The sequence below is a fragment of the Sturnira hondurensis genome, unplaced genomic scaffold (assembly GCF_014824575.4).
Source record: "Sturnira hondurensis isolate 20B ecotype Veracruz unplaced genomic scaffold, ASM1482457v3 Scaffold0019234, whole genome shotgun sequence".
NCBI lineage: Eukaryota > Metazoa > Chordata > Mammalia > Chiroptera > Phyllostomidae > Sturnira > Sturnira hondurensis.
Window position 1 is genome coordinate 1,017,378 of NW_028091865.1, and position 26,755 is coordinate 1,044,132.

Sequence of the window (26,755 nt, forward strand, 5' to 3'; positions counted from 1 at the left end):
CCTTGAGAGGAAGCCAAAGAAGGGGAGTGTCTGTCGTGTGTTTCAGGAAGGTGGGTTCGGATGCCCGAGGTGTTTTGTTCCTGTAGAAAATGCCCCGGAAGGGGGCCACGGCGTATTTCTACACCCTCAAACTGTCACTTCGTATCAGAGGTGTCCCCACGGAGGTCGGACGGGTCCCACCCTGACTCCTTGTCTGTCGGATAGGTTTGGGAGCCATTGCCTCTGACACAGTTCCCTTGCCCGGTAAACACTTGCTCAAGACAGCATTACCCCTGTGATGGACACAGGCAAGTTTGCCGACCGACCGCTGGAATTTAACCCCGAGTTCTCCAGGAGGCGATTCTGCCCTTGAAAACATCATCGTCACCAGGGCTGGCTGATTTGGAAAATATCCTTTTATTACCCAAGGTACATGCTATTGACCTTCAACGTACAGTAAAGCAGCCGTGGAAACAGGAGGCCTCCTGCTGCCCGTAGGCAGGTATTCACAGGGGAGGCCTTTCCCCGAGAGCCTCTGGGTTCGTTCGGCAGGGTCAGGCCTTCGCTCTCTGCTTTCTCTCTGCACCCCACCCCCACCCCCAGCCCCCCACCCCTCCCCCCAGAGGTCTTAAGATAAACTTCACAAACAAGGAAATCCTATATCCCCACCTCCCCCCCCCCACAGGGTTTCCTGCAAAGGCCAAATCATAACAAAGACGGAATTTGAAGAGTGGCATAGAAGACCTTTTTAATCACATTTCCATACCTGCTCCAATGTACCGAAGTCTTGTAAAGACCAATAATTTATTATTTTTAATGAGACAGAAAGCGTTTCTCTTTCTACGCTCATCGTCTGATTAGAAAGAAAAAATATATATATATATTTATATAAAAAGAGAGTTCCGGGGAGCCAGAGTTCTTTCCTAAGAAAGGGAGCTGTGTTTTAGAAAAGTGGCACATTACACAGAGAAAACTGGATCACTCTGGTTCTTAGCCCTTGCTGGTCAAACTGGAGTTTGGAAGTGACAGAGGACGGAACTGAAAGATGGGGCGTGATTCTAGAATGTTCTGTCGTGGCACCGAAGCGGGTTACCTAGGTGATACGATGAGGCACTGCCCGTCTGGGTGCTTCCATTTTTGGGGAAGAAAACGCCCCAGACAGAGGCTTGTGAACACGTCCGAGGGCCGTTTGCAGTCTAGAAGTGCGGGTGTACACGCGCAGACCCTGGGAAACAGCCCGTGGCGTCCCGGTGAACAGGAAGGGAAGCCCCCCCAAACCCCCGCGCCCCGGCCCCGAGGGGACTTCTCCTTTCCTGTCTGAGCTGTTTCCTTTTGCCCAGGTCAGAGTCAACACGAACTCCAACTCCAACGGAGGGGCGTGGGGAGCCCCCTGCCCCGTGATGACGCATCCTTTCCTTGCTCCGTCTCCGCTGGCCACCCCAGGGCTTTCCTCACAGACGCGGCTTTGTTCCGCCGAGCTGCTGAGCAAAGCCCGGGCTCCACGCTCGGGGCGGGGGGTGGGCAGGGGCCTCAGTAGACGTGGATGTAAGTCGTTTTCGTGTCTGTCCCCAGGATGTTCTTGGCCGTGCACTTGTAGAAGCCGGCGTCCCTCTGGGTGGCCTGCTGGATGGTCAACGCGCCCTGCGGGTGGAGGAACCTGTGGCCCTGGGCTCGCACCTGCCTCCCGGCGGTCAGGCGGGACCCGTCCGGGAGCTCCCAGGCGATCTCGGCTTTGGGGATCCCCATGGCCATGCAGTTCATCTTCACGGTGCCGCCAGGCCGGGCGTAGATGACGGGCGCGGGCTCGCTGGTGATCCTGGGAGGGTAGGCGATGACAATGACGGGGAAGTTCGTGACGGACGGGCCGGACTCGCTCTCTGCCTTGCACGCGTAGGTGCCCCTGTCGAACACGGACGCCTCCCGCACGGTCAGGGTGCCGTTGTCCCACAGGGAGAAGCGTCCCCGGGTCTGGGGGCCCTGCAACGCCACGCCGTTGGGGAGCGTCCAGGAGACGCGAGCCGGCCGGCCGCCGGGGGACAGGCACTGCAGATGCAGCGTCTCCCCGTTAATGATGCTGACCAGGTTGCGGTACTGCTTGCTCGGCTCGGGCTTCAGCCCCACCTTCAGGGAGACCAGCCTCTCCGTGTGGCCGGCCGCGTTCCGGGCCACGCAGCGGTACGCCCCGGCGTCCCCCGGGGACAGGCCGCTGACGTGGAGCATGCCGTCGCTCTTGTGGTAGAATCGGAGGAGCTGCTGGCCGCTCTGCAGCTCCGTCCCGTTGGGGAGGACCCATGTGAGGGTGGGCGCCGGGGTGCCGGCGGCTGAGCAGTTGAGGCTGATGGTGTGACCGGCCATGGCCGTGATCTTCTCGTTGACCGGGTCGTGGAAGACGGGCTTCTCCATGGGCTCCAAGACGGTGAGCTGGACAATCAGCCGCGCTTCCCCGCCTTCGTTGCGCCCGATGCAGGTGAGCTGCACCGAGTCACTCTTCCGGAGGCTCTTGATGTCCAGCGTGCCGTTCCGGTGGATGGTGACCCGGTTCCCGTAGTAGGGGGCTGGCAGGACCACGCCTTCCGGGAAAGCCCACAGCACTTTGGGGGTGGGGACGCCTTCTGCCCGGCAGTCGATGAGCTTCCGGCTCCCTCCGGCGGCTATCTCCCGCACCGTGGTGATGGCGGTGGGGTTCCCGTTGATGGTGGGCGACCGCACGTTGACGTGGATCCAGACGACCTTCCTGTCCTCGCCCCCGCCGTGCCGGACCACGCAGGTGTAGTTGCCGCTGTCCGCGCGCTGGGCTTTCTGGATGAGGAGGGTCCCGTCCCGATAGATCTGGTATTTCTCGGAGGAGGTGGGGATCAGCCTGTTCGTGGGGGAGAGCCACGTCACCCTGGGCGCGGGCTCCCCTTTCGCCTCGCAGGCCACGGTGACCACGTCCCCGTAGGGCACCTGGACCACGGAGTACGCCTTGTTCTGGACGGCGGCCGGCTCGGCCACCACCTTGACGCGCACCGTCATCTCATCCTTGCCGACCTGGTTTTCGGCGACGCAGGTGTAGTCCCCCTCCTCCCGCAGGCCCACCTCGTTGAAGTAGAGGGTGCCGTTGTTGAACACCACGTAGCGCTTGGCGCGCCCCCCGCCGTCGTCCGACTGCATGAAGGAGCTGACCAGGCTGCCGTCGGGAAGGCTCCAAGAGATCTCGGGGTTCGGGAGCCCCGAGGCCACGCAGTCCACCTTGAGGTCCCCGCCGTAGAAGACCCTGTGGTCGTTCTCCTCTTTGTGCTCGATCTTGGCCGGCTTCATGACCACGTTGACCTTGAGCACCACAAAGTCGTCCCCGACCTTATTCCGGGCGACGCACAGGTAGTCCCCCGCGTCCTTGTCGGTGACGGACTTCACCACCAGCGTCCCGTTGTCGAACACCGTGACTCTGGCGTCGAAGCTGATGGGGGGGGAGAGAGAGAGAGAGAGAGACAAGGAACAACATGTCAGAATCCCAGCTGCCGCACCCGCCTGTGGGTCTGTGGGATGCTGCGAAGCCACGTGGGGCTGAGAACTACAAGCTCACGCAGCCGACCGCTCCCGAAAAACGCCAGGTGATCTTCGCAGCCTGGACGGCACCGCGTCCGAATGCGGAGTGATGTATCTATGGCCCACAAGGACTCCCCAGGGGAGTCCGACCTTTCGGTGGCCTGGCTAACTGCTTGGAGACTGTGAAATGCAGTCAAAGACATCAGCCCTGTCGGGGCGAGCCAGGGCAGACTTCATGTTAATGTTCACATCGGGCAGAGTGAATGTGAGTTAATCTCGTAAAGAGATGAGGTTGTGCTACAGGGTGGCCAGTTCGATCCCCAGTCAGGGCCCAGGCCTGCGCTGTGGGCCAGGTTCCCAGGAGGGGGTGCACGAGAGGCAACCGCACACGGATGTGTCTCTTCCTCTCTTTCTCCCTCCCTGCCCCCCTCTCGAAAAGTCAATAAATAAAATCTTAAAAAAAGAGAGAGAGATGACGTTCTTGGGGGAAAAAAGTGCTTCAGAGCCTGTTTTTAGTCTCGACGATTTTTAAAATGATATTATACCCCACTATGGGACAACAAAATGACTGTACTGTAGGCGACATCACTGTGGTTTCACAGAGCGTTTCCGTGCCAACGCGGGATTCCTCAGAACGAGCCATATTGGGGCAGTCTGCTTCCTTATCACCGGAAACCAAAGCGGAGGGACTTCCACCAGCTAACGGCCCCCAGCCGCCTTTGCTTTTCTCCGCATGAACTGACAAACGTTGAANCCTGCCCCCCCTCTCGAAAAGTCAATAAATAAAATCTTAAAAAAGAGAGAGAGAGAGAGATGACGTTCTTGGGGGAGAAAAGTGCTTCAGAGCCTGTTTTTAGTCTCGACGATTTTTAAAATGATATTATACCCCACTATGGGACAACAAAATGACTGTACTGTAGGCGACATCACTGTGGTTTCACAGAGCGTTTCCGTGCCAACGCGGGATTCCTCAGAACGAGCCATATTGGGGCAGTCTGCTTCCTTATCACCGGAAACCAAAGCGGAGGGACTTCCACCAGCTAACGGCCCCCAGCCGCCTTTGCTTTTCTCCGCATGAACTGACAAACGTTGAATTCAGCCCTGGCCGGGCAACTCAGTTGGTGAGAGTGTCGTCCCCATACCACAAGGTCGTGGGTTCGATCCCCAGTCAGAGCACCTGTAGGAATCAACCAATGAAGGCAGCAATACAGTGGAACAGCGAGTTGATTTTTCTGTCTCCCTTCCTTCCTCTCGCTCCCTAAAAATCCATGTGAATAACTTTTACGTTGAACCCACGCTCACACCCCTCCGAGCGGATATTTACACAAGGCTTTTGCTTGAACGGGACGACACAGAAAATGTTCAGAAGCTCTTCCCTGGGCACGTGACCTGTCTATAAATATCGTTCCCTTGAGCAAGTCAGAACGAATGTTGTGAAATAACAGCGGGAACAGATCGGGGAGGTTCCTACGTTATCACTGTGTCCAGATGGAAAATCTCAAATCGCACCCAAATCGTTAACAGCTGCGTGCGTGCGTGGTGAGGGGCGGGCTTCCGTTCAATTCCTAAATGCTTTCTAAGCAATGCATTCATCTATGTCTGGAACTGTCTTGTCGGTATCAAGAAAGACAGAAGCCTGCCGAGGATCGAGGTCAACTCCATAACCAGATTCTTGTCGTTCATAAAGGCGACCACTGACCGCGATGAAAGAAAGTGTTTTGCTGGCTTCCGGTGAGAGTCACATGGACGTCGTTGGCTGGGATAAGAGGGGAACGAGGATAGTTTAATAGGGCTTGGTGTTTGAACCCCCCAATGTGTAGAGTGCCACACGTCTGTACCCATTTGCGGGCTTCTGGAACACCGGTTCCTACCCCCTGACTCTTCTCAGCGACAACCGAGACGCTGAACGATGTGCCCGCGCATCGCCGACTTTCGCGATTTCCGTATTTTTCAGGCGTTCCAACGTGGGCGGGCGCCGGGCCAGGAGCGCCGTCTTTTACGAGAGTCTCGCGGGCCGTGTAATCACCCTTAACGAGGGAGATCCATGGGCAGGATTTAGTAATCAGGGGGCGACAGACAGGATGGTTTGTGATGTATCAGGAAATGCTGCTGGAATTGTTCACCGCTGTCGGGGGTGAGAGTCTTTGAACTTGATGCTGCCTCAGCTGGGCCAGACTCGGCCGGAAACATGACTCTACATGGCAGTGCGTTGCCGCGCCACCGCTGGAAGGTTTTCCGGGGAAAATTGGGTACGTTGGGCTCTGAATGGATGGAGCGAGGTGCCCGAAGCACTGCCTAGCCCTCTAACATCCACGCAGGGAAGGAGAAAGCACCTTCGCCCCTTCCCTGCATCGGAAGGAGCTGGGGAGACGGCACCGCGCTGAGCCCACGCTCCCTGGCCTCTCCCCCGTCCTGGGGAGGAAGGCACGCTGACAGGCGCCCCTGTATGAGCCGGGGAGGCTGAAGACGCACCATCAGGCCACGGACACTCCCTGCATTCTTTGTGCGATGCAGTTTCTTTCCTCGAGACCTCAAAACGCTCACGGTAGACACAGGCTCTCTTGGATTTCGGGCTAAGTGGATCTGTGTGGCAGGCTGCCCTGGGCCGTGCAGGGTGTCCATCAGCACCTCTGGCCTCCAGCGGTGAGGCAGGTACACCTCCCAGCCCCAGCTGTGCTGAGAATAACTGTATTGATGCGTGTCCCCTGGAGGCACAGCCACGTGGTAGAGAGCCAGTACCATAGATCGATAGACAGATAGATGACAGGTAGACGGATGGATGATACGCAGGTAAGTCGATGAGAGGTGGACACACAGACAGACAGGTGGATAGACCAATGGTAGATGAGGGGAAGACAGACAGATGATAGATGATGGCTAAAAGCTACATGATAGATACATAAACAGAAGAGAAATGATAAATGATGCACAGAGGGACAGATACACACAGAGACAGATGATACCTGACAGATGAAAGGCAGAAATAGGTAAGTGATAGATGACGGATAGAGACACGATAGATAGATTATAGACAGACGAGACAGACAAACACACAGATAGATGGATGGTAGACACGGAGAGTCTCGTGCTAACAAAGACACTGGAAACTTCCGTACCGAGACTCTCAGATGTGGTGGTGGTGGGGGGGGAGAGCGCCCTGGGCACCGCAGGGGGTTGGGCAGCCCCCCTGGTCTCCACCCACCAGGGGCCAGGAGTAACTGCCCTTCCCTGAGGCACATCAGCCCCAAACCCCTGTAGACCCTGCCAAATGTCCCTAGGGGGACAAAATCGTCCCCTGGGCTCTAGATCCAGGTGCCTGGGAACTGAGGACGGGGGAGGAGAAGCCGACTTCCGTCCCGGACAAATCCGTTTCAGAATTCCCCACGGGCCACGCCGGTGCTAACCTTCAGGTAAAGGGACACAGGAGCACGGGCTGTCGGTCACAGAATCGTCACGGGGCAGAAAGTCCGGCCCACGGAATGAGGGTCAGTAATACTGTAAGAACCGTACGTGGTGCCAGGTGGGTCCTGGACTTGTCGGGGGGGGGGGTCATTTTGTAAGTTATATAAATGTCTAACCACCGGACAGGGGCCACAAACACGTCTTGCCTGCAATATTTCGTTTTACGTCCTTTGCCTAAAGCCATTTAAAAACCTCCAAAGGTTCTATGCATTTTGTACAAGTTACCTATTAGAGTAGATTGCTTTTATGTAATCTGCGCATAAAAGATACAGTTAAAACGAAACTCATGAACACAAACTAGCCCTAGGGGGCGTGGCTCAGTGGGTGGAGCAGCGGCCTGTGAACCAAAGGGTCTCGGGTTCAAATCCCAGTCAGGACACAGGCCTGGGTTTCCGGCCAGGTCCCCAGTAGGGGGCGCTCGAGAGGCAACGCCACGTCGATGTTTCTCTCCCTCTCTCCTTCCCTTCCCCCTCTCTAAAAATAGATAAATAAAACCTTCTAAAAGATATAAATAAATAAACTATTTTTTAAAAAGAAGAAACTGTTTGGCTCACTTGGGGGTGTCAGAGATGCTAGGCTGTGAAGACCAGATGTCAAGGTGTGAAGAACAACCGCTCCCGGGCCGCCAGGGCGCGCACAGAGCAACACCTGCGCGTCTCCATCCTGGACGAGGACGCCCCAAGGAGAGGCGTCTCCCGGCGCTGGAAGGGGAGGCGCGCGCTGAGCTCCGCCCGGGCGCGCACGTACCTGAACAGCGAGTCGATCATCCGCTTGGACGGCAGCCTCCAGAGGATGCGGGGCCAGGGGTCCCCGGAGGCGCTGCAGTCCAGCCGCAGGGTCCCGCCGTAGTGCACGTTGGTCCTCTGCGGGGAGGTGCCCGTGATGCGCGCGTTGGCCGCCGCGCGCCGCACGGTCAGCTGCACCGTCCTGCGCGCCGTGCCCACCAGGTTGGCCGCCACACACTCGTAGCGCCCGCTGTCCTTGGGCGCCAGGTTTCGGATGTAGAGCGTCCCGTTGGGGAAGACGAACAGGTTGCCGTGGACGAACTGGGAAGGGCGGATCTGCGTCCCGTCCCAGAGCACCCAGCGCACGCTGGGCAGGGGCGCCGCCTTGGCGGTGCAGTGAATGTGGATGCTGAGCCCCGGAGGCAGGGAGATGTTCTCCAGCTTCTCCTGGTGGATGACCGGGGGCAGCGCCGCCACGTGCAGGCGGATGGCCAGGCTGTCGGCGCCCGCCGCGTTGCTGGCCACGCACTTGTACACGCCCCTGTCCGCGAAGGACGCCTCCTTGATGGACAGCGTGCGGTTCTCGTGCAGGGTGACCCTGCCTTCCACGGGGGACACGTTCTGCCACACCCTCCTGTCGGGGAAGATCCAGGAGATCTGGGGAGCCGGCGTCCCCTTGGCCAAGCACTCCATGGCAATGGTGTCCCCGAGGTAGACGGTGACGTCCTGGTAGTGAGAGGCCAGGATCTGGGGCTGCTGCACGGTGACGGACAGCAGCACCACCATCCTGTCGGCGCCGTGCAGGTTTTTGGCCGTGCACATGTACTGGCCGCGGTCCTGCGGCTGCACCTTGCGGATGACGAAGGTGCCGTTCTTCAGCACCTCGAAGCGCTGGACTCTGGTGTCGGGGGTCATGAGGGCCCCTGGGGGGGGGTCAAACACAGGGACAATCAGCTTCCCGAAACAGGCGTCGTGTGTCAGAAACAACAGACAATGCAAAGACCCGCCCGCCCACCTGAGGCCCCCAGGTGGGCTGCGGGGACGCCCAGACTTAGAGCCACCGTCCGCCTCTGCTCAGTCAGAGTCGGCTGACCCTTCTCTGTCCCCTCTGGGGGTCGCTGCGCGGGAGGTGGTAGTTTCAAGTGGCCTTTCCCGGCAGTGGATGGGACGTGCCCTCCTCTCGGTCCCCACGCTCTCTAGTCTCCGTGGTTTATACACGAGGGGCACCCCTGGGTGCCTGCCACCCACCAGCATCGCCGAAGCCAGCTGAGCCAAGCCTGCTTGGTGCCCTCCTTCCCGGGGAGACCACAAAGCGGCCTGTTGTGTGTGTTCTCCCGTGTGTCTCTCTCTCTGCTCCCGGACCCAGCCTGCTGCGGCCACGCGGCCCTCTGTGGGCGAGGGGTGGCCCCTTCTCCGGGAACAGGGAGAAATCAGCTGCGTTCTCTACGGCGGTCGTGGCTGCTCTGTCGGCCCTGCCAGGCCCGAACGGTCATCCATCGCGTGTTCAACACCTGGACGGCTCTCATTTTGAAGCCACCCTGGCTGCCTTCCTGGATCCTGGCTTACACTAAGGGTTATTTATTTATTTTTTTTCCCCACAGCGACCTCCTTCTTGGCCTCTTGCTTTATTAATTCTGTCAAAGACCACAGTTGTACTTTTCGAGGAGGAATCCCGGAAGCGCTCCCCAGTCCCGTTCCCGGGTTCGGCTCGTGTCCTTTGCCAATGTCACGCATGCCCTACGTTGCCTGACCTGTCCCCAGGGATGGCTCTTCCAGGGGACAACACTCGGACACATGCTCTGACATGCCCACAGCTGCTGCCGAGTCAGCCCCGACCTCCACACGACGGGTGTGGCTTGGCCGTCCGGGCGATGCAGCTGGGACGTCAACCTGCTTCACCCCTGAGTCGTTCTCGATGACACGTAGCCGTGGGCATAGGAAGCCAGCTGCTCCCCCCTTGCCCCCCCCCCCCCACGCACACAGAACCCTACCTCGCACCGTTGCATCTCCTGCTGTGGNCCCCCCCCCCCCCCCCACAGGACCCTACCTCGCACCGTTGCATCTCATGATTTGGAACTACAAGAAGGCCTGGCTGTCCCATTTAGTTGGGGGCCGCAGGGAAGGTGCTGGTGGGGCTGCGCGGTCTCCACCAAGGAGCTCATTGGGTTGCTCCGGCGGAAAAAAGCTCAATAAAATACAGGGGCTGTGCCCTGGCTGGCCCTGGCTGGTGTAGCTCAGTGGATGGAGCGCGGGCCTGCGAACCAAAGGATCGCGGTTCGATTCCCAGTCAGGGCACATGTCTGGGTGGCAGGCCAGTTCCCTGCAGGCCAACTCCCAGCAGGGGACGCACAAAAGGCAACCATACATTGATGTTTCTCTCCCTCTCTCCTTCCTCTCTAAAGGTAATCTTTTAAAAAAAAGGGTCGAGGCAATTCCCCCTGCGGAAGAAGGGTGTCTCCCTTCGTAGGCTCAGGGCTTTCAGAATGACACACCCGTGGTGTCGCCACGAGCCACTTCCCGCAGAGGAGATACACGACATCACGTGCAGAGAAGATCAAACAGGTCGGTCTCCCTCACGCTGCGAGCGCCTGGCGTCGCCTGTGCTGGCCGCCCGTGGGAGATAGGGAGGCGCAGGGCGCTCCCGGGGCGCTGAGCAGCAGTCATCGGTGTACGATCGAAACAAAGGGGAAAAACCGTGTTTCTGGTCATTATCCAGGCCGGAGGGTCACAGCCACGTGGAGAGAGAAGGAAAGGGAACGGGGAAAAGGGACAGCTTGCATTAAAGCAGCCGGAGTTTCCGAGACTTTACTTTCTCCTATCAGCTAGAAATCACGTCTGCGTTTAGAGGAAGCAGGTGTCGTTTGTACGGAGCCAACGGCTTTGTGCGTGTTGGGGTTCTGCTGACTGGCCAGTGCCCCAAAGTCTTATGCGGAAGCCCTAATCCCCAGAACCTCAGCAGGGGGCTGTTTTGGGGGGGTGCACCTCTCAGGTAGAATGAGCTGAGTTGGGTGGCCCTGCCTGATCCCACGGGACGGGGGTCCTTGTAAGAAGAGGCGGTGGGGACACAGACACCCCCAGAGGGACGCCCGTGTGAGGCCCCAGGGGGAAGACGGCCGCCCACGCTGGGGCCCAGGAGAGAGGCCTCACGGGGAGCCAGCCCTGCCCACCCCTGGGTCTCGGCATCCAGCCCCCAGCACGGGGAGGAGTACATACGTTCGGCAAAACCTACCCCGTGTATCCGTGATGGCGGCCGTAGCCAACAAAGCCAACCGTGTATCAGGATTCGAGTCAAGCCAACCCCGGATGACCTCCGAACAGGGTGCGCTGACCTTCACAAGCCACCGAAAGACCCCGGGAAACCTACTTCCTGTCTCCACGAAGGAACNTGGGGAGCCAGCCCTGCCCACCTCTGAGTCTCGGCATCCAGCCCCCAGCACGGGGAGGAGTACATACGTTCGGCAAAACCTACCCCGTGTATCCGTGATGGCGGCCGTAGCCAACAAAGCCAACCGTGTATCAGGATTCGAGTCAAGCCAACCCCGGATGACCTCCGAACAGGGTGCGCTGACCTTCACAAGCCACCGAAAGACCCCGGGAAACCTACTTCCTGTCTCCACGAAGGAACGGGCTTGAAGCTGGGGCCTCCGATGTCCCCTCTCTCCGCCTATCAGCCTGTCTTGGCCCCCCGTCACCGGCTCGGGTTGCGCCTGAGGCCACCCACAGCAGTCGCCCCTCCTACCCCACACCCCAGGTGAGACGCAGGCGCTTCCACGTCTTACCTGTAGACACCTTGGTCCAGGTGACCGAAGGCTTGGGTTTCCCTGTCACCTCACACGGCAGCATGACATCGGCCTCTGCCGTGACGGACACGGTCTGAGGGGCTTTGGTGACAATCTGGGGCTTCTCCCCCAGGGTCCAGAATTTGGAGGCAGGTGGCCCCGCGGCGGAGAAGAGCTTTGAGCCGCTCTGATGGAAGCTCCTGGAAGGGGGGCCTGCGGAAGTCACGAAGGGCAGGGAGCTCCGCGTGGGGTGGACCGGAGGGAGGCCGCGTGTGTTTGCGGAGGGTGGGGACGCGGTGCGGGGGCGGGGCCACAGCGGAGGCGCCGGAGGGCCAAAGTCCACGTGGCCGGCGCTGTGGGCATGGATCCTGTTGTAGGGGCCCGACTGGACTCTCCTCTCGGCCGTCCCCGGGGGAGGAGAGGTTGAGGGTGGGGGCCTGACGGTACCCCCCAACTGTGGGAACGAGAAAGTCCTGTTGAAGAGGAAGGGGAGCCTGCCGCCGGAGTAATGGGGCGCCCTCCCATGTGGAAGCTTGCCCACGGGGTCTCTTAGATCCGGCAGGTTGTTACTTCCAAACACCGGCGGGGTGCCGTGGAATCGGGCGGCTCCTCGGTCAGGCAAGTCGTTAGGTTTGGAGCTGTGCCATGGGCCAACCGGGGGGGCGGGACTGGATAATCGGGGGGTCGTGGAGTGCTTCCCGGCTGGCAAAACCCTCGAGGGGTAGGCCGTTATTCCGGGTTTATTGGTGAAGTAACGAGGGGACTGCAACGTTACCACGTGTCTGAAGGGGCTCTGTGTGGTCGTAGGGGGCGGCCTCATGGTCCCTCTCGGGGGGGGTCTGGTCGGTTGGCGGAAAACGTGGGCCCTCCCGTCCTGGCCGTGAGGATCTGGGCCGCGAGGAAGGGTGTTCTGGGGCCTGTGGTCCAGGGCTCCCTTTCCTAACCCCAGCTTGGGAGTGACCTCAACGTCACCCTCCCTGGGAGAGGGGGTGGGTAACTCATTCGTCCTCCACGTGGGCCCCGTCCCCTGGGTTTTCCCTGGGGGTGCTCTGGCTGTGGAGATCCCCACGTCATGGAGGAAAACACGTCCCCCCGGATCCGCTGACATTGGAGATGCTGCTGGCATGAGAGGCGCCGGCTCCGTGGCGGTGGGTGCTGCAGCCCCGAGCGTGGTGGGCGGCGGTGGGGACGCTGGTTCTTCCACTGGGGCAGGAGGGCGGAGGTGATTTTCTGGTGGATTCCCAGAACCGGGGAGAGCTGCGGGGCTTCCATAAAAATCTGGACCACTCGGGGTGGCTCGTGCCCGGTGCGAGGGTGACGCTGCTTTGGAGCTGGAGAGAGCAGTCGAAGGAACCCCTTCTCCCGGGGGAAACACTGTGGAGACACGGTACATGTGCTCCGACTCTTTCAAAAAAGGGGACGAGTCCACAAGGTTCCCCCAAGAGGTGGTGGCCGGTGTGTCTGTGTGCGGCCTCCCAGGCTGGGCTGGGCTGGGGGGGTTCCAGCCTCCAGGCCCGAGAGAGCCAGAAAGTGTAGGGGGTTCATCCTTGAACGCCCCCGGGGTGAAGACCTCGGGGTCGGAAGGGGTCACGACATTCGCGCGGGACTCCGCGGGGCCTGAACTGTCATCGATGTTGGTGACGCTGTGATCCCCCACGTCTCTGCCATCGGAGACAGACTGACGTGGGGCTGGCACGGTCTGGTCGAATGCACGATGAGGTGCAGGCGTTCTGAGGGGGGTCGTCACAGAGTCTGCCGCTCCGGTCGCCGCCGGGGGGCTCCCCGTCCTCAGAGGAACCGCTGTCGGTACAGGTGAAGTTTCTGGACGGAGGGTCCTGGCGTTGGCCTTATTCTCTGAAGAAGGGCTGGGCTCGGATGCAGGCGTGGTAGAGGTCCCTGTAGAGAGGCTATACCGATGCTTGCTGGGCCTCTTCCCGTGTTTTCTTCGTGGGCTTCCCTTGGTTATGGGTTCTGCAGGCGTCCCCACTTCCACACGTGTGGGGGGCCCGACCGTCATCTCCACCCAAGGTGTGGGAGCCAGCGAAGTGTCCCCTGGCTTGGGCGTCCTCGCGTCTGGCGCTTGGGTGGGCGGAGTGGAGAAGGTCTCCGTGGGGGCAGAAGTCACGGGCGGGGCCTGTTTGTGCCGATGTCGGAGTTTGTGGGGCCTCCCTCTCCTCCGCCCGTTGGGTCTTTTCCGAGGCGAGTGGGCGGTGGGCGCTGGTGGTGGTGCGTTGGCCGTCTGGGCTGGCATCATCGTCGTGACCGTGGTGCGGTCCTTGTCCCACGGAGACCCGAGCGTGTCCCTCTGTCCCCCGGGGCCCTCAGAGGCAGCCATGCTGCGCCTGCCTCCCAGCGTGGAGGGAGGCACGGGGGTGAGCTCCACACGCTGACTGCTCCCCTCGGGTGCTCTGGAGCGTGCGGGGTGTCCCTCCGCCACACCTCCCCTCGGGAGCACCGGAGAATTCTTCACGGCGCCCTTATTCCGCGGGGGCTTGCCTTGGGCGCCTAACCCCGTTTCTGCAGGTGGGGGCTTGTCCGCGTCTCCTTGTCGGTGACCCCGTGCCGGGACGCCGGGCTCCCCTGGAATGAACTCCCCCGCAGGCTCAGACGTCCTGGACTCAGCCGGCGGGGACACAGAGGTTGGCGTGGGGTGTCTGGAATCCTGTGCTTTTGCCTTATCGCCGCCTGGCTGTGGGTCGGTCTCCAGTGCTGCAGAGACAGGTGTCCCGGGCTCTGACTCGGCCAACGAGGTGGCCCCCAGAGAAGAGTGGACTTCGTGGGACCCAGGCGCTGGCAGGGGTGCAACGTCGACGGCGGACCGGTCTCCCGGGGCGGTGTTTTCTCCGGGAGGCATTTCGGAGATTTCATCCCAGCGGTGTGGGGGAGGAGAGGATTCAGAGAGCGCAAAGGGTGTCAGTGCAGTGGCCGCAGCCCAGGTCGATGCAACGTCAGGCAGCGCCGGGTCCTCCGGCTTCAACGAAAACTCGTCGTCGTCCTCGTCATCGGGGAATCCTTCCACGTCCGGGCTCGTCGCTCTGGCTTCGGCCAGGGACGGGCCCGTCCGGCCCCGTTCTGGTCTCGCGCTGCTCCAGGACGTGGTACTGGAAACCTGCTCTTCCTCGCCGAACAGGGGGGCGTCTGCCGAGGATTCTTCGGCACTGGCTGCGGTCTGCACCGGGGAGACGGAGGGAGGAGAAACCATGGGCGAGGCAGCCGTGACGTGGAGACTCGCCGAAGGCGTGGTGCTTTTCACGGCCTCAGGCCCTTCGGTCCCCTTGGGCAGGTTTTTCCCACGCACTCGGGCGAGGATATCTGCCCACTGCTCGGGGTGAATCTGCTTGTTGGCCACGTTTATCCTCCGCCTGGACTCGAACGCCCTGCGACCTTCCGCCACGTTGCTCTCTGGTTCCTTCTCGGAACTCTTCCAGGGTTTCAGCTTCCTCCGCCCTTTCTTGGTTTGCGCGTCCTCCTTGGTTTCGGGGAACGACTCTGGGTCCTTCGGATGCAGAAGTCTCCTGGGAGGGCTCCCTTCGTCCCCCGTGCCCGAGCCCCCTTCGTCTTCCACGACGTCGCCTCTGAACCTCGGGAGAGTTTTCCCGCCTGGGCGCCGGCCTCTCTTTGAGGACTTGCCAGGAGCTCTCTTGCTCACGGCGACCCCCACCGTGAGACGGTCAGCCCCCTGTGGGTTGACAGCCACGCATCGGTAGAAGCCGCTGTCACTGACCTGCACCTTGGGGATGGACAGAGTCCCGTTGGGCAGCAGGTAGACTTTCGACGTGTTGGCCGAATGATGAATCATCCTTTTGTCTGGAAGAATCCAGCTCACCTGGGCTTCAGGTACTGCCAGCGCCCTGCAAGGCAGCGTCAAGGACTCCCCTGGGTTCTTCTGAACCGTCACGGCGGGTCTCCCCGAGGGCTGAGCGGCAGCAGGCTCCACCAGGAGCCGGTAGACCGCCCGGTCCACCTCGTCCCGCACCTGAGCGACGCACTGGTACACACCGGAGTCGGACGGCTCTGTGGACGCGATCCTCAGCCGCCCGCTGGTGAGGACGGAGAACTTGCCGTCCGGGTCCTCCATGGGACCTTTGAGGACAGAGCCACCTGGGAGCACCCAGAGGATGGACGGGCTCTCCGAAGCCTTCACGTTGCAGCTCAGCTGGCACGGAGTCCCTTCCAAGACAGCCTGAGCTCCCTGGCCGGCCCCAGGGGGCTCGATCATGACCCAGCTCCTGCTCCGAGCCTGCCCCGCGCCTTTGCCGGACAGGGTCAAAGAGAAGTGCGCGTAGTAGGACAGCAGCACTTTCTTGGCCGTGCTCTGACGTCGGTTCAGTTGCAGCTGGATGGACGGCTGCGCGACCCACTCCGGCTCTGCAAGGACGTGGGCCCTGACTCCCGTGTAGTACAGGGCATCCTCGTCGGCGTCTTGGCGGTAGCGGGCGGTGGCCCCGGGGCCTTCGGTGGCCGTGACTTCTCGGTGCAGTTTCACAGGGACCTCGCTGTAGTAGGCGATCAGTTTCCACAGCTTCTCGTACTTATCCCGAGTCATCGGACACTCAAAGTCCAGGGCGACGGTCGCGTTGATGTCTATCTCCTGCGCGTCCGTTTGGTTCAGGTGAAGCTTGTACAGGTCCGTCGGCTTCCGGATGTCGCAGACCAAGCCCACAGTGTTCCCGTGCTCGTCGGTCATGTTCAAGGAGACGTTCCACGGCGGGAACTGCAGGCCCTCCAGCGACAGCTGGCTGTCGCTCTCGGGGTCCTGGTCTTGCTCCTCCTCGCTGGTGTGGCTGGCATTCTGTCTCAGCGGGGACTCGATGGAAGGCTTCACACAGGCCACGTCTCCCAGCTTCTGAAGCTCTTGTTGGCGCAGCTTCTTGGGGCTGAAACATGTGGCGCATAACTGGCCGCCTTCGTAGGCTTTGTCTTTCTTGCACTTCAGAACCCCTGAGGCGGAGAAGCAAAGGGACAGGGGACACGTTAGGGAAGCAAAGGATGGCCAGGAGATAAAGAAGGGTCATCGGGTGCAAGGCTGCGTGCCTTTCCGTAGCGATTTAGTGCCTCACTCCCCTCCCCTCGGTGGCTCCCCTTCCGATCGTAACTCGGCTTAGCAGTGTGTGCTACCTGCATGGGGTTTTAGAATTCTGGGCAAAGAATAAGGAGTGCTTTTTTTTTTTAGTGTGCTTTCTAATGTTAATGTCTCTTTTTATCCTCGCCCAAAGACACTTTTTCGTGTCTCTTAGAGAGAAAGAGAGACGGGGTGGGGGGAGAGAGAGAAGGATCGAAAGAGACAGAGACAGAGAGAGACATCAATGGGAGAGAAATACTGATGGGTTGCCTCGGATAGGCACGATAATGGGGATGGAACCCGCAGCCTTTTGGTACAGGAGATGACACCGTGACCCACGGAGCCACCCAGCCAGGGCAGAAATGCCCTCCAACAGCACCTGTGGCTTCTGCCCGCATCTTTCCATCCCCACTGGGAATCCACCAGCAAACCCGTCATCGTCGCCTGCGAGGTGACGTACTGACCACTTTCTCAGTGGCCCCGTGGTACCTGCTGTCCCCTCCCTGACCCCGGCTTTCTACGTGACTTTCAGAGTGAACACGTCCAAATGCAAACACGATCGTTTCCCAGACCTCTTCCTCCAACACACACACACTGTCCGCACAGACACACAGACACACGGACACGCGTGGCTGCACAGGCACATGTGGAGGCACGCCTGGGCGTCTCCAGGATGTCGAGATGGCCCGGTGCCCGCTTCCACCAGTCAGTATTTCTGCCGGGAAAGGATGAACCAAATGCAGTCCCCATCCCCGGCTTCGCACCCCACGTAGGGGGACTAGTTCCCATCCAGGGAATAGGCGTGGAGGTGCCAGGAGTGTTTTGCCGTTAAAAGGACCAAGACGCAGGTGCGCCTCTGTCTCTCTCCATTGATTGTCTGACGAAGCAACCCTAGTGCCCAGTGCCACGGGGCCCACAGACAGGAGCACCTGGCTCCTGCCCCAAGCCACGGAAGAAGGCCACCTGCCACGCGAAGCAGCCACAAGAAATGGCGGCATCAGTTGGCTGTGAAGGTGGGAACTGAGGATGGCGAGGCCTCTCCCAGATGTGAACTTTCACCGAAGACGTGAGTCTGGGGAAGAAGCTGGTTCCTGTGAAGGTCTCCCAGACAATTGGCTTGGCAGGGGGCTGAGCAGGTGCAATGGGGTTGAGTTGGCAATCGTTTTGGAGTCAGAGGCACGGGGTAACCAAGGAGCACAATGAGTTCAGTATGCTGCACTAGGGTGGGCGGTAGGTAGACCCACCTCTGTGTAGGAACTCCCTGCCGGGAGCATGTGTTGTGCCCTACAAACCACGGGAAAGCCGTAAAGCATCTAAGCACGAGCCGGTGCTCGGTGCAAAACCCGGTTGTGATCCTGGTAGAGGGTTGACTGAAGAAGTGGGCGGCCAGGGCTGCCGGAGGGCCCAGCGGGAAGGCTCCACTGTCCCCCGAGGCACACCGAAAAGGGGCTTGACCCCAGCTGGGGGCTGTGAGCAGAGAGACCCCTGAGCAAAGAGACCCAGGGTGCAGTGAAGCCAATGGCACCTGAGAATGGGATCCAAGGGTGGGGGGGGCGGGGCAGGGCACGGGGAAGGGTGTTAAGCAAGGAAAAGGGAAAGAACCTTCCTTATCTGGAATCAAAATCTTTCTGAGGCCTTGACTTGGGCTCTGAAAGGGTGTTTGTTCTCTGGATCAACACAGAACACCTCTCTTCCACATCCCTAAGTGAAGGATCCCACAGGCCCCCCCAGCCTGCCTTTCCCCAAGCACCCGTGGAGTCCTTCCCCACCGGACCAGACACACAAACACCCCACACCTGCCCGCAGTGCAGGTGAGACGCACCACTCCCCAGACCCATGCTAGGAGCTCCCTCGTCAACCGTATAGAGCTGATTAAACGGTCATGACTTTGGCCGTGGCCGGGTAGCTGGGTGGGTTGGAGCCTCGTGGCGTGCATAACAGGATTGGGGGTTCCGTCCCCAAATCGGGGTGCGTATGGGAGGCAATCAATCCATGCTTCTCTCTCTCTGAGCCTCTCCCTTCCTCTCTCTCTCTAAGATCAATAAACATACCCTCGAGGGACGAGTACAAAACAAATAGATAAATAAGCGATCCACTTTCTAAACGATCGCGATGCCCTGGAACGATGGAGGGGAGTCGTGTCCCGACACGGAACTTGCAGCCATTCTCGTGGGCGTCTCCTGCCTCCCTCCGCCCGTGCTGCGGTTTCAGCCCCCGCGCACGGAAGCCGCGCCCGCGGGGGCGGGGACACAGCGTCTGCGGGCGGGGACACGGCGCCTGCGGACAGGTGCGCAGGCGCACGCACGGCCTGCCCCCCTCACCTTTGGACTTGGCCTGCCACTGCGCCAGCCAGCGCAGGGTGCAGTCGCAGGCCCACGGGTTGCCCTGCAGGTAGAGGTTCTCCAGCAGCGGCATGTTCTGCAGCATGCCGTCGGGGAGGCTGGGGATGCGGTTCTCCGCCAGGTACAGGTGCCGGATGCTGGAGAGGAGGAAGTGGCCCAGGAAGGAGAAGGTGGCGAAGGTGCCGGGGTGCAGCCGGTGCAGCCGGTTGCCCTCCAGGTGCAGCAGCCGGAGGGAGGTCAAGCCCTGGAAGGCGCGCGGGTGGATGAACTCCAGCTCGTTGTGGTCCGCGTGCAGCCGCACCAGGCTGTGGAGTCCCTGCAGGGTCTGCGCGGTGACCACGCGCAGCTTGTTGTAGCTGAACTTGAAAACCTGCAGAGCGAGGGGCGCGAGAGGGGAGCAAGGTCCCGCCCGGGCGTGACTCGGAAAGCCACCGCCAGGAGGCAGGAAACGGAGCAAAGGGCAGGAAGGGGGTCGCATGAAGCTGGGGTTGGTTTCTCCAAAAGCGTTTACCTTGAATTACACTTGACCTTCCGCGGGATCGTAGTGCCGGGTGTGACAGCATTAGCGATTCCTGGTGAGTCTAGTACCCACCTGGCTCCACCCGTAGTGGTGACCGCATCACCCAGTCTGTTCCCCGTGCTGTACTTTACATCCTGTGACTGTCCCGTAACTGCCGATCTGTACTTCTCAATCTCTCCACCCTTTCATCCAGGCCCTCAACCCCCATTCCCTCTGGCAAACATCAGTCTGCTCCACGTATTCGGGCCTCTACTTCTCTTTTGTGTGTTGGTTTCTGTTGTTCCACGTACACAGGACATCATACAGCGCTTGTCTCCGTCTGACTTACTCTGCTGAGCGTAACACCCTGTAGGCCCACCCATGTTCCCCCCTCCCCCCATGCTAAGATCTCCTACTTGCTCATGGCTAATATTCCATTGTATCAATACCCAGCATCTTCATTCCCCCCCTCTATCACTCGACTCCTGAGTTGCTTCCAAATCTCGGCTACTGTAAATAATGCGGCAATGGACGTACCGCCTTCTACAACCGAGTCAGAGAGGGAGCAGAGAATCGGAGCAGACGAATCATTAGGCTCAAGAACTCAAATCAGCGTGCGTGTTTTTAGGCCCCAGGGGCTGTGTGATAAGCCACTAGAGAGCACGGTAGTGTTTTCCTCTCACCGGCCTCCTCGAGAGGCGGTATTAAGCGGCCCGCTGTACCTGGAGGGAGCCGAGGTCTCGCAACGCGCCGTCGGGAATGCTCGGGATGTTGTTCCCATGTAGCATCAGCAGCTCCAGCTTGGTGAGTCCTGCGAAGGAGGCTTCTGACAAGGCCTGGATGCTATTGAACCTGAACAACAGACAAGGGCAGTGGGTCTCAGAGAACGAGTCCGTCCCGCACGGACACGATTTCCCCCACCTTGCAAGGAACAGCTCAGCAAAAAGCATTCGTTCTGAGGCTCTCCACAGCCCTTACTGTGTCCTTGTCCCTTTGCAGGGTCACGAGCAGTGCTTTGCATTGGCCCTCGAGCCGTCCAGGCCTGTCTGCGGGGAATGGTGTTGGAATGGGTGAACGCAGGCAGAGGCTGCTTAGGGACATGCGCAGGATTGGGACTTTTAGCAGAAGGGAGTTTAGACGGCTCCTCGTTGGAAACGCCACAATGATGAAAGACACATGGCCCCCAAGAATGGAGAGAAAGGGGCAGTCCCACAAGTAGCCGTGCGTATACTGAGAAAAACACTCTGAGCTAAAGGGGAAGGAAGGAAGGAGGGAGGGAGGGAGGGAGGGAAGGAGGAAGGAAGGAAGGAAGGAAGGAAGAAAGAGAAAGAAAGAAAGAAAGAAAGAAAGAAAGAAAGAAAGAAAGAAAGAAAGGAAGGAAGGAAGAGTTCTTACCCTTTGCGACAGCGAGGATGGACCTGGAGAGTATTACGTAAGTGAAATAAGCCAGGCGAGAAAGACAAACACCGTAAGATCTCACTCATATGTGGGAGCTAACGAACAAAATAAAATGGCAACCCAAATGGAAACAGAGCTGTGGACACATGGACGGAGTGATAGCTGTCACAGGGGAGGGGGACTAGACGAAGGAAGGGGACAGCGGTAGCCAAAGAACATATACGGCTGACCCATGGAGGTGGACGGCAGGGTGGTGCGGACACAGGGAGGTGGGGGTGGAGGCTGGGGGGAGACAGCAACGCGGGGAAAATGGGGACATCCACGGTAGTGTCCACAATGAAACATCAAGTTTCCTAAAAAAAACACCCAAAGAAGTAAAGAACCAAATTGTTACACTCAGAGCCAAACACAGGCACCCTCATTTCACAAGAACAAGTTCCCACTTCTGGCTGATTATCTATGTGATTGGTAAATATTGCAGTGTGTTTGGGGTTTTGTTTTTTTTTTTTTTTTGTCAGAAAATCCTCATTGTTACGTGGTCATGAGACGAGGAATCTCCAGAGTTAATCCTGGAAGAACCAATTATGAAATGAGCAGAGCCCTGGCCAGGTGGCTCGCCGGGTTGGAGCATCGTCTCATGCAACCAGAAGATCACGGGTTCCATTCCCCGTCGGGGGCCACGCCTAGGTTGCAGGCTCCGTTCTCAGACAGACTGCATGAAGCAGGCTACCTGCTTCAATACTTCATCCATACTTCTCTCTCTGTCTGAAATCAATAAACATACCCTCAGGAGAGGATGAGAAACATGAAAATGAATGGAGGATTATGGACCTCGCCGTGTTGGAGGCCAGCTACGCTGTGTGAATGTTTCTCCCGAAGCAGAACCCATGTAGCCCGACTTTATTACTTCCTCTTACCCCGTAGATACAAGGGAAGGAGTGTGTCGAGAGGTCACGTGGAGAGCTCGTAGGTAAACGCAGCAAATGCTGCCCACGCCAAATGTTCTCGTATGCACCTGCGTGCCTAAACACACTGCAATCTTAAAGTCAATCGCTGGATCATTCCTTCCCCTAAGAGCCTTAGTAAGCACGTTTCAGCTATACACTTTTTAAAAAATCTGCTTTACATTATTTTTAAAAATGTACACTTTCATTAGAGGGGAGGTACAGTGCGAGGTGGTCCCTGGGTTAATGCAGGGCCTGATTCACAGGTCATTGTTTCGCTTCGTGCAAGGACATCTGTCTTGGACGGGGAACGCAGAAAGGAAATGCGGAGCAACGTCTAGAATTTTGTCCCCTTTTTGGAGTTTGACAGGAAGGAAGGCCCTGGTGTCAGGTGAGGAGGTGGGGCTGGCAGGGCGCTGGTACGTGGGAGCTGCAAGGCCACGAGAAGGAGAGGGTTTCCTCGGTTCTGAGTTCCCTGAGGAGCCCATGGGGAGTTTTAAGGGAGGGAGGGATGTGAGCAGAGTCACGTGCGAAGGCAACCGCGCTGGCCACGGCACGGAGAAGGGGCCAGAGACAGCCTTGAAAGGAGGCGGAAGACCGGAGGCACCCTGGGAGGGACGCCGCGGTCCGTGGCCAAGACGGGGAACGCAGCAGAGAAAGGCCAGTGGGGGCCTTCCACAAGTGCTGGAGGGAGGAACCGACCAGGAGGGCGGAGTGACGGACTCACAAATGAGGGACACCCTACAGGGACAGCTGGCACCCAGGCGTGAGCACGCAAGTGAGCCGCACCTCCTGTCTCAAGGGACGAGGCTGGGCGAGACCGGCGTGTGTGCGGTGGCGGGCAACTTAAAAATGATAGTTGCCCTGTTCTGTTGAAGATGTGGGTGAGGCTCCAAGGTGAGGGCGGTGCCCAACACCAGGACAGACACCCAAAGGGATACATTGGACTGACATTGGCCAAGGGGCTGGCAGAAGAAAGCCCTGGGCGTCCAGAGGGTCTGCAAGATCCCGGGAGTCAAGACAAGTACAGCGGCCAGAAGGAGGGAGGTGTGGAGAGAGAGGAGGGGCAAGCCAAGGGGTCAGTCTCCCCAAAGGAGGTGCCAGGTCAGCTCAGGAGCCTGTCCACTGTACCTCCCTATTGTACTTGCTTTTAGCAGTCAGCAGAGAGCTGCAGAGGGGGGCAGGTTTCCCAAACAGACCGACCCTAGTGCATTGGCCAGGACGTCCCCACAGCCGGCGGGCGTGAATCCACCTAAAACCCGGCAGGGATACGGTGAGTGTGTTTCTCAGCTGCGGATGGGCGGTTCCCGGCCAAGGGACCGTCTAAGTGAACTGTTTTCCCTCGCGTCAGAAATGTGCGCAAAACGGGTTCAGGGACACCAGGGAGTCTCACGAAGCAAAATTTAAAATACTAAATTAAAAAAAAATAAAAAATAAAACAGCGCTCTTTGTATTTCAGGAATTCCCAAAAAAAACATTGTCAGAAAGCTGTTTTAATCGAGGGGAAAACATGGCAAGGTGTACAAGTCAGACTCTAAGTGGGTGTTTTCATGTTGTTTGCTCAAAGGGTTTAGAAAGTAAAAAAAAAATAATAATAATAATTAAGAAGCTTTAGGGCTATCCAAACAGGAAGGAGCAAGTCTCTTTCTAAACCCTGACTGGGGATTCTAAGAACATCTGTGTGTGGGGGGGAAATATTTCATTAGCGCTCTGTCAATAAACCTTCATTCCTTGAGCGTTTTTCTCTCCTTCCCCAAACTGGTAAAAAGACAAGCTTGCAAAACTCAAGTTGGGTCTCTCCGGAACCCTGTCCTTATTTCTCCCCCAACAAAAATACACGGCACCAGCCTCGTTACCTACTTGGAGACTAGTTTTTTCAAGAGCAGGGCTGCGAGGTTATAAATGTAATTCAGAAATGGGGCACATGTGTTCGCGTTACCAATCAAGCCAGATGGAAATAATATATTCCATGTATACGCGGCGAAGCTATTCCTTGGTTATTTTTTTTTCCTTTTATTTCTAATGTCACGCAGAAGCATCTCGGGGGATGAACTCTAAACTGGGTCCGCATAAAGTGGATGATGGTATAAGGGAAATGGGTTTATATATCAATATCCCTGATTCTGGCACACTGCCTATTGTTTTTCCCCAAGGAGCGATTATTGTCTTTGTGGCTGTGTTTTCAGACGGTCACACAATCACCTTTCCCAAGAGCTTATTGAGTAATGATTTAGTGGTCTTTTGTCTTGGAGTAAGGAAGTTTCTGTCTTATTGTATCGACTTCCCATTATTTTATTCTACTTCTGGAATTTAAAGGTAAAACAAAAAGGCCCTGGCTGGTGTGGCTCAGTGGACTGAGCGGCAGCCTGGGAGACAAAGGGTCGCTGGTTCGAATCCCAGTCCGGGCACAGGCCTGGGTTGCGGGCCAGGTGCCCAGTAAGGGGCACACACAAGGCAACCACACATGGATTTTTCTCTCCCTCTCTTGCTCCTTCCCTAACAATCTTTGAAGTAAAGGGAAAAAAAGCAAGAAGACTTTTTAAACTCTGTACATCAGGGTATAAACCCCGTGTTCGTGGATTCAAGTTTGACTTCTTCATTTCATGAAAATGCCTCAACTGGGGATAGTCAGCAAACCCTGAATTAGTTTTCTTGTTTTCTAGATGGTCAAAAGTAATAAGTTCAGCCCTGGCTGGTGTAGCTCAGTGGATTGAGCGCCGGCCTGCGAATCAGAGAATCGCGGTTCGATTCCCAGTCAGGGCACATGCCTGGGTTGTGAACCAGGTCCCAGCAGGGGGTGCACGAGAGGCAACCACACATGGATATTTCCCTCCCTCTCTCCTTCCCTTCCCCTCTAAAGATGAAAAAAATAAAATCTTTAAAAAAGTAATAAGTCCAAATGATTCTTTACAGTGAAAATTGTACACAAGTACCCATAACTCAGAGCAACTACATTGATGGACATCATACACCTTGAATTTGGGGGAATAAAATTCTAAACTATAAAGATTCTATCTGGAATGCATCATCAAAATATCTCGTCGATAGGTTGGTGTTTGAAATAGGCAAACTCTTAAAGAATTCTTGTATTTCCTGGGAAACACAGTTGCCCCAGGTACCTATGTTACAAAATTTCAGAGATATCCGTTATTGTTTTTGTCATTCCTTGATCGTTTCTGAAGGCTGCCTAAATAATAGTCTTCTATGTGCGCATGGGGGGTGAGCTTGGTATCGACAACTTATCCAGAAATGGTTGTCAAGGAAACGGTCTCTACAGTGGAAGTGGTCCCGATGCTTTGCCATTAAGCTTTATCACGGTGGCCGCAGCTGACGGAGACATTCAGGGAATGGCCCGAAGGCAATACTTTTTTGGCAGCCAAACATTCGTCCCGGAGCCCCACCATTCTAGAAGGAGCGCCAGGCGCAGAGGCGCACACACGCACACGCAACACCAAAGCAACGCGCAGGCCGGGGGGCGCGAACTGGCTGAGGGAGAGAACGCGGTACAAACCCGAGGTTGATTCGTTCCACCTGCGGAGAGATGCCGGCGGGCACCGACGCCAAGGAGCGGAACGTGCAGTGCACCTCGCTGGGCACGTAGCAGGCGCAGGGGCGCGGGCAGGCGCGCGCCGCGGGAGGGCGCGCCCAGACCACAATCAGCACCACGGAGAGTGCTCGCCAGGGCGCCCCGGGTGGCATCTTGTCGGGGTGCGCGGTCCCGGGGAACCTGCGAGGGGGAGGGGCACACACAGAAGGAGACGCGCGGGTGGTCAGGGAAGCTGTCCTTGGATTCCGCACGTGTTAGAACCGGGCCTCGTGGCTTCGCAGCTCCTGCAATGACAGAAGGTCGCCACGCTTAAAATATGTGAGTCAAAAAGCCAAAACTTTTTTTTTTTTTTTTTTTTTTTTTGCCGTTAAGGCTCGTCCTTGATGTGGACCATAAGCCTAATTTCTAACTTTGGTCCTAAGATGTGGAACTGTCACTACAGTGTGGGTGAGGGTATGGAGAGAGAGTTATGGGTCTCCACTCTGAGTCACTCTATACTGTACACATTTACATAAAACTTGCCCAGAAGGTCATCATCACCAGGAGAATTTCTTTCTTTCGGTGGCAGGCGTTAAAGCTTTAGTTCTATCTTAAAGTGCCCAAAGAGGTATTCACCTCAGTGAAATTCATTCTGTCCTTTTGCGGGCTTGCTATTATCCTTAATTCTTATTTTCTGGGAAGAGCCAAAGGGTTGCCATGAGACAGCATACCTCCCTCCCCCCTTTTTTTCCTTGAAAGAGGAACTCTGGGGAAACGTCTGTCAAATCTGTCATGCCATAAAAAGGAAAAAAGTGCCCGATGAAATATGTTCAGGGCCATGCCCACAAGGGACAAGAAAGAGTGAGGTCAAAATAAAAAAGTAACAGAGGAAGAAAATAATAAAGTAACAGAGAAAGAGAGAGAGGGAGAGGAAGGAAGGAGGGAAGGAAGGAAGGAGAAAGGAAGGGAAAGAAAGAAAAGAAGGAGGGAGGAAGGAAGGAAGGAAGGAAGAAGAGAAGGAAATTCCAGTGGCAAGTTATATGGCCAGGCTGCCTTCCTTACGTCAACGACTCTACTTCCCCGCCTCGGGCCTGTTTCATCATCTCCCGTTCCTGCCATCTCTCCAGTGGAGTTCATGTAAAAACAGCAACATGCCGATGGAAAGTGAAAGGCACCAGAGGGAATCCTCTCCTTCCCATTCGCCCCTGCTCTGGGCAAGCGCCCACTGCTGATCACCAACCCCACGCGAGCTCGTCGTGCAGGTTAGGGAACCTCCCAGACCCCTGGCGTGCGCGTCCCTCGCCTGGCCTCCGTCGACAGTCTGCTCAGCCCCCCTGCTCGTCTGGCCCTACAGCTGCTGCTGAGGAGCCGCCGCCGCAGGCAGCCTTGCAGAGGGCGAGTCCAGGCTTTTCACCTCTGCGCTCTGGAACCAAAGGCTCCGCTCTGCTCTGCAGAGAGCAGTTTCCTGACTGGCCCGAGCCCAGGCCTCCCCGCCCCTGCCTGCGAGCTGG

At 57.8% G+C, this 26,755-nt stretch overlaps 1 protein-coding gene across 1 annotated transcript; it reads right to left on the minus strand.

Moving 5' to 3' along the window:
• Positions 1-624: 624 nt before the first annotated feature.
• MXRA5 (matrix remodeling associated 5) lies at positions 625-25,549 on the minus strand. Its single transcript, XM_037027699.1, has 6 exons — positions 25,230-25,549; positions 20,099-20,228; positions 18,857-19,247; positions 11,474-16,414; positions 7,717-8,617; positions 625-3,418 (listed from the first exon to the last, which is right to left on the minus strand). The coding sequence occupies exons 1-6, from the start codon at positions 25,415-25,417 to the stop codon at positions 1,510-1,512; spliced, it is 8,460 nt and encodes a 2,819-aa protein (XP_036883594.1). The 5' UTR covers positions 25,418-25,549; the 3' UTR covers positions 625-1,509.
• Positions 25,550-26,755: the final 1,206 nt, after the last annotated feature.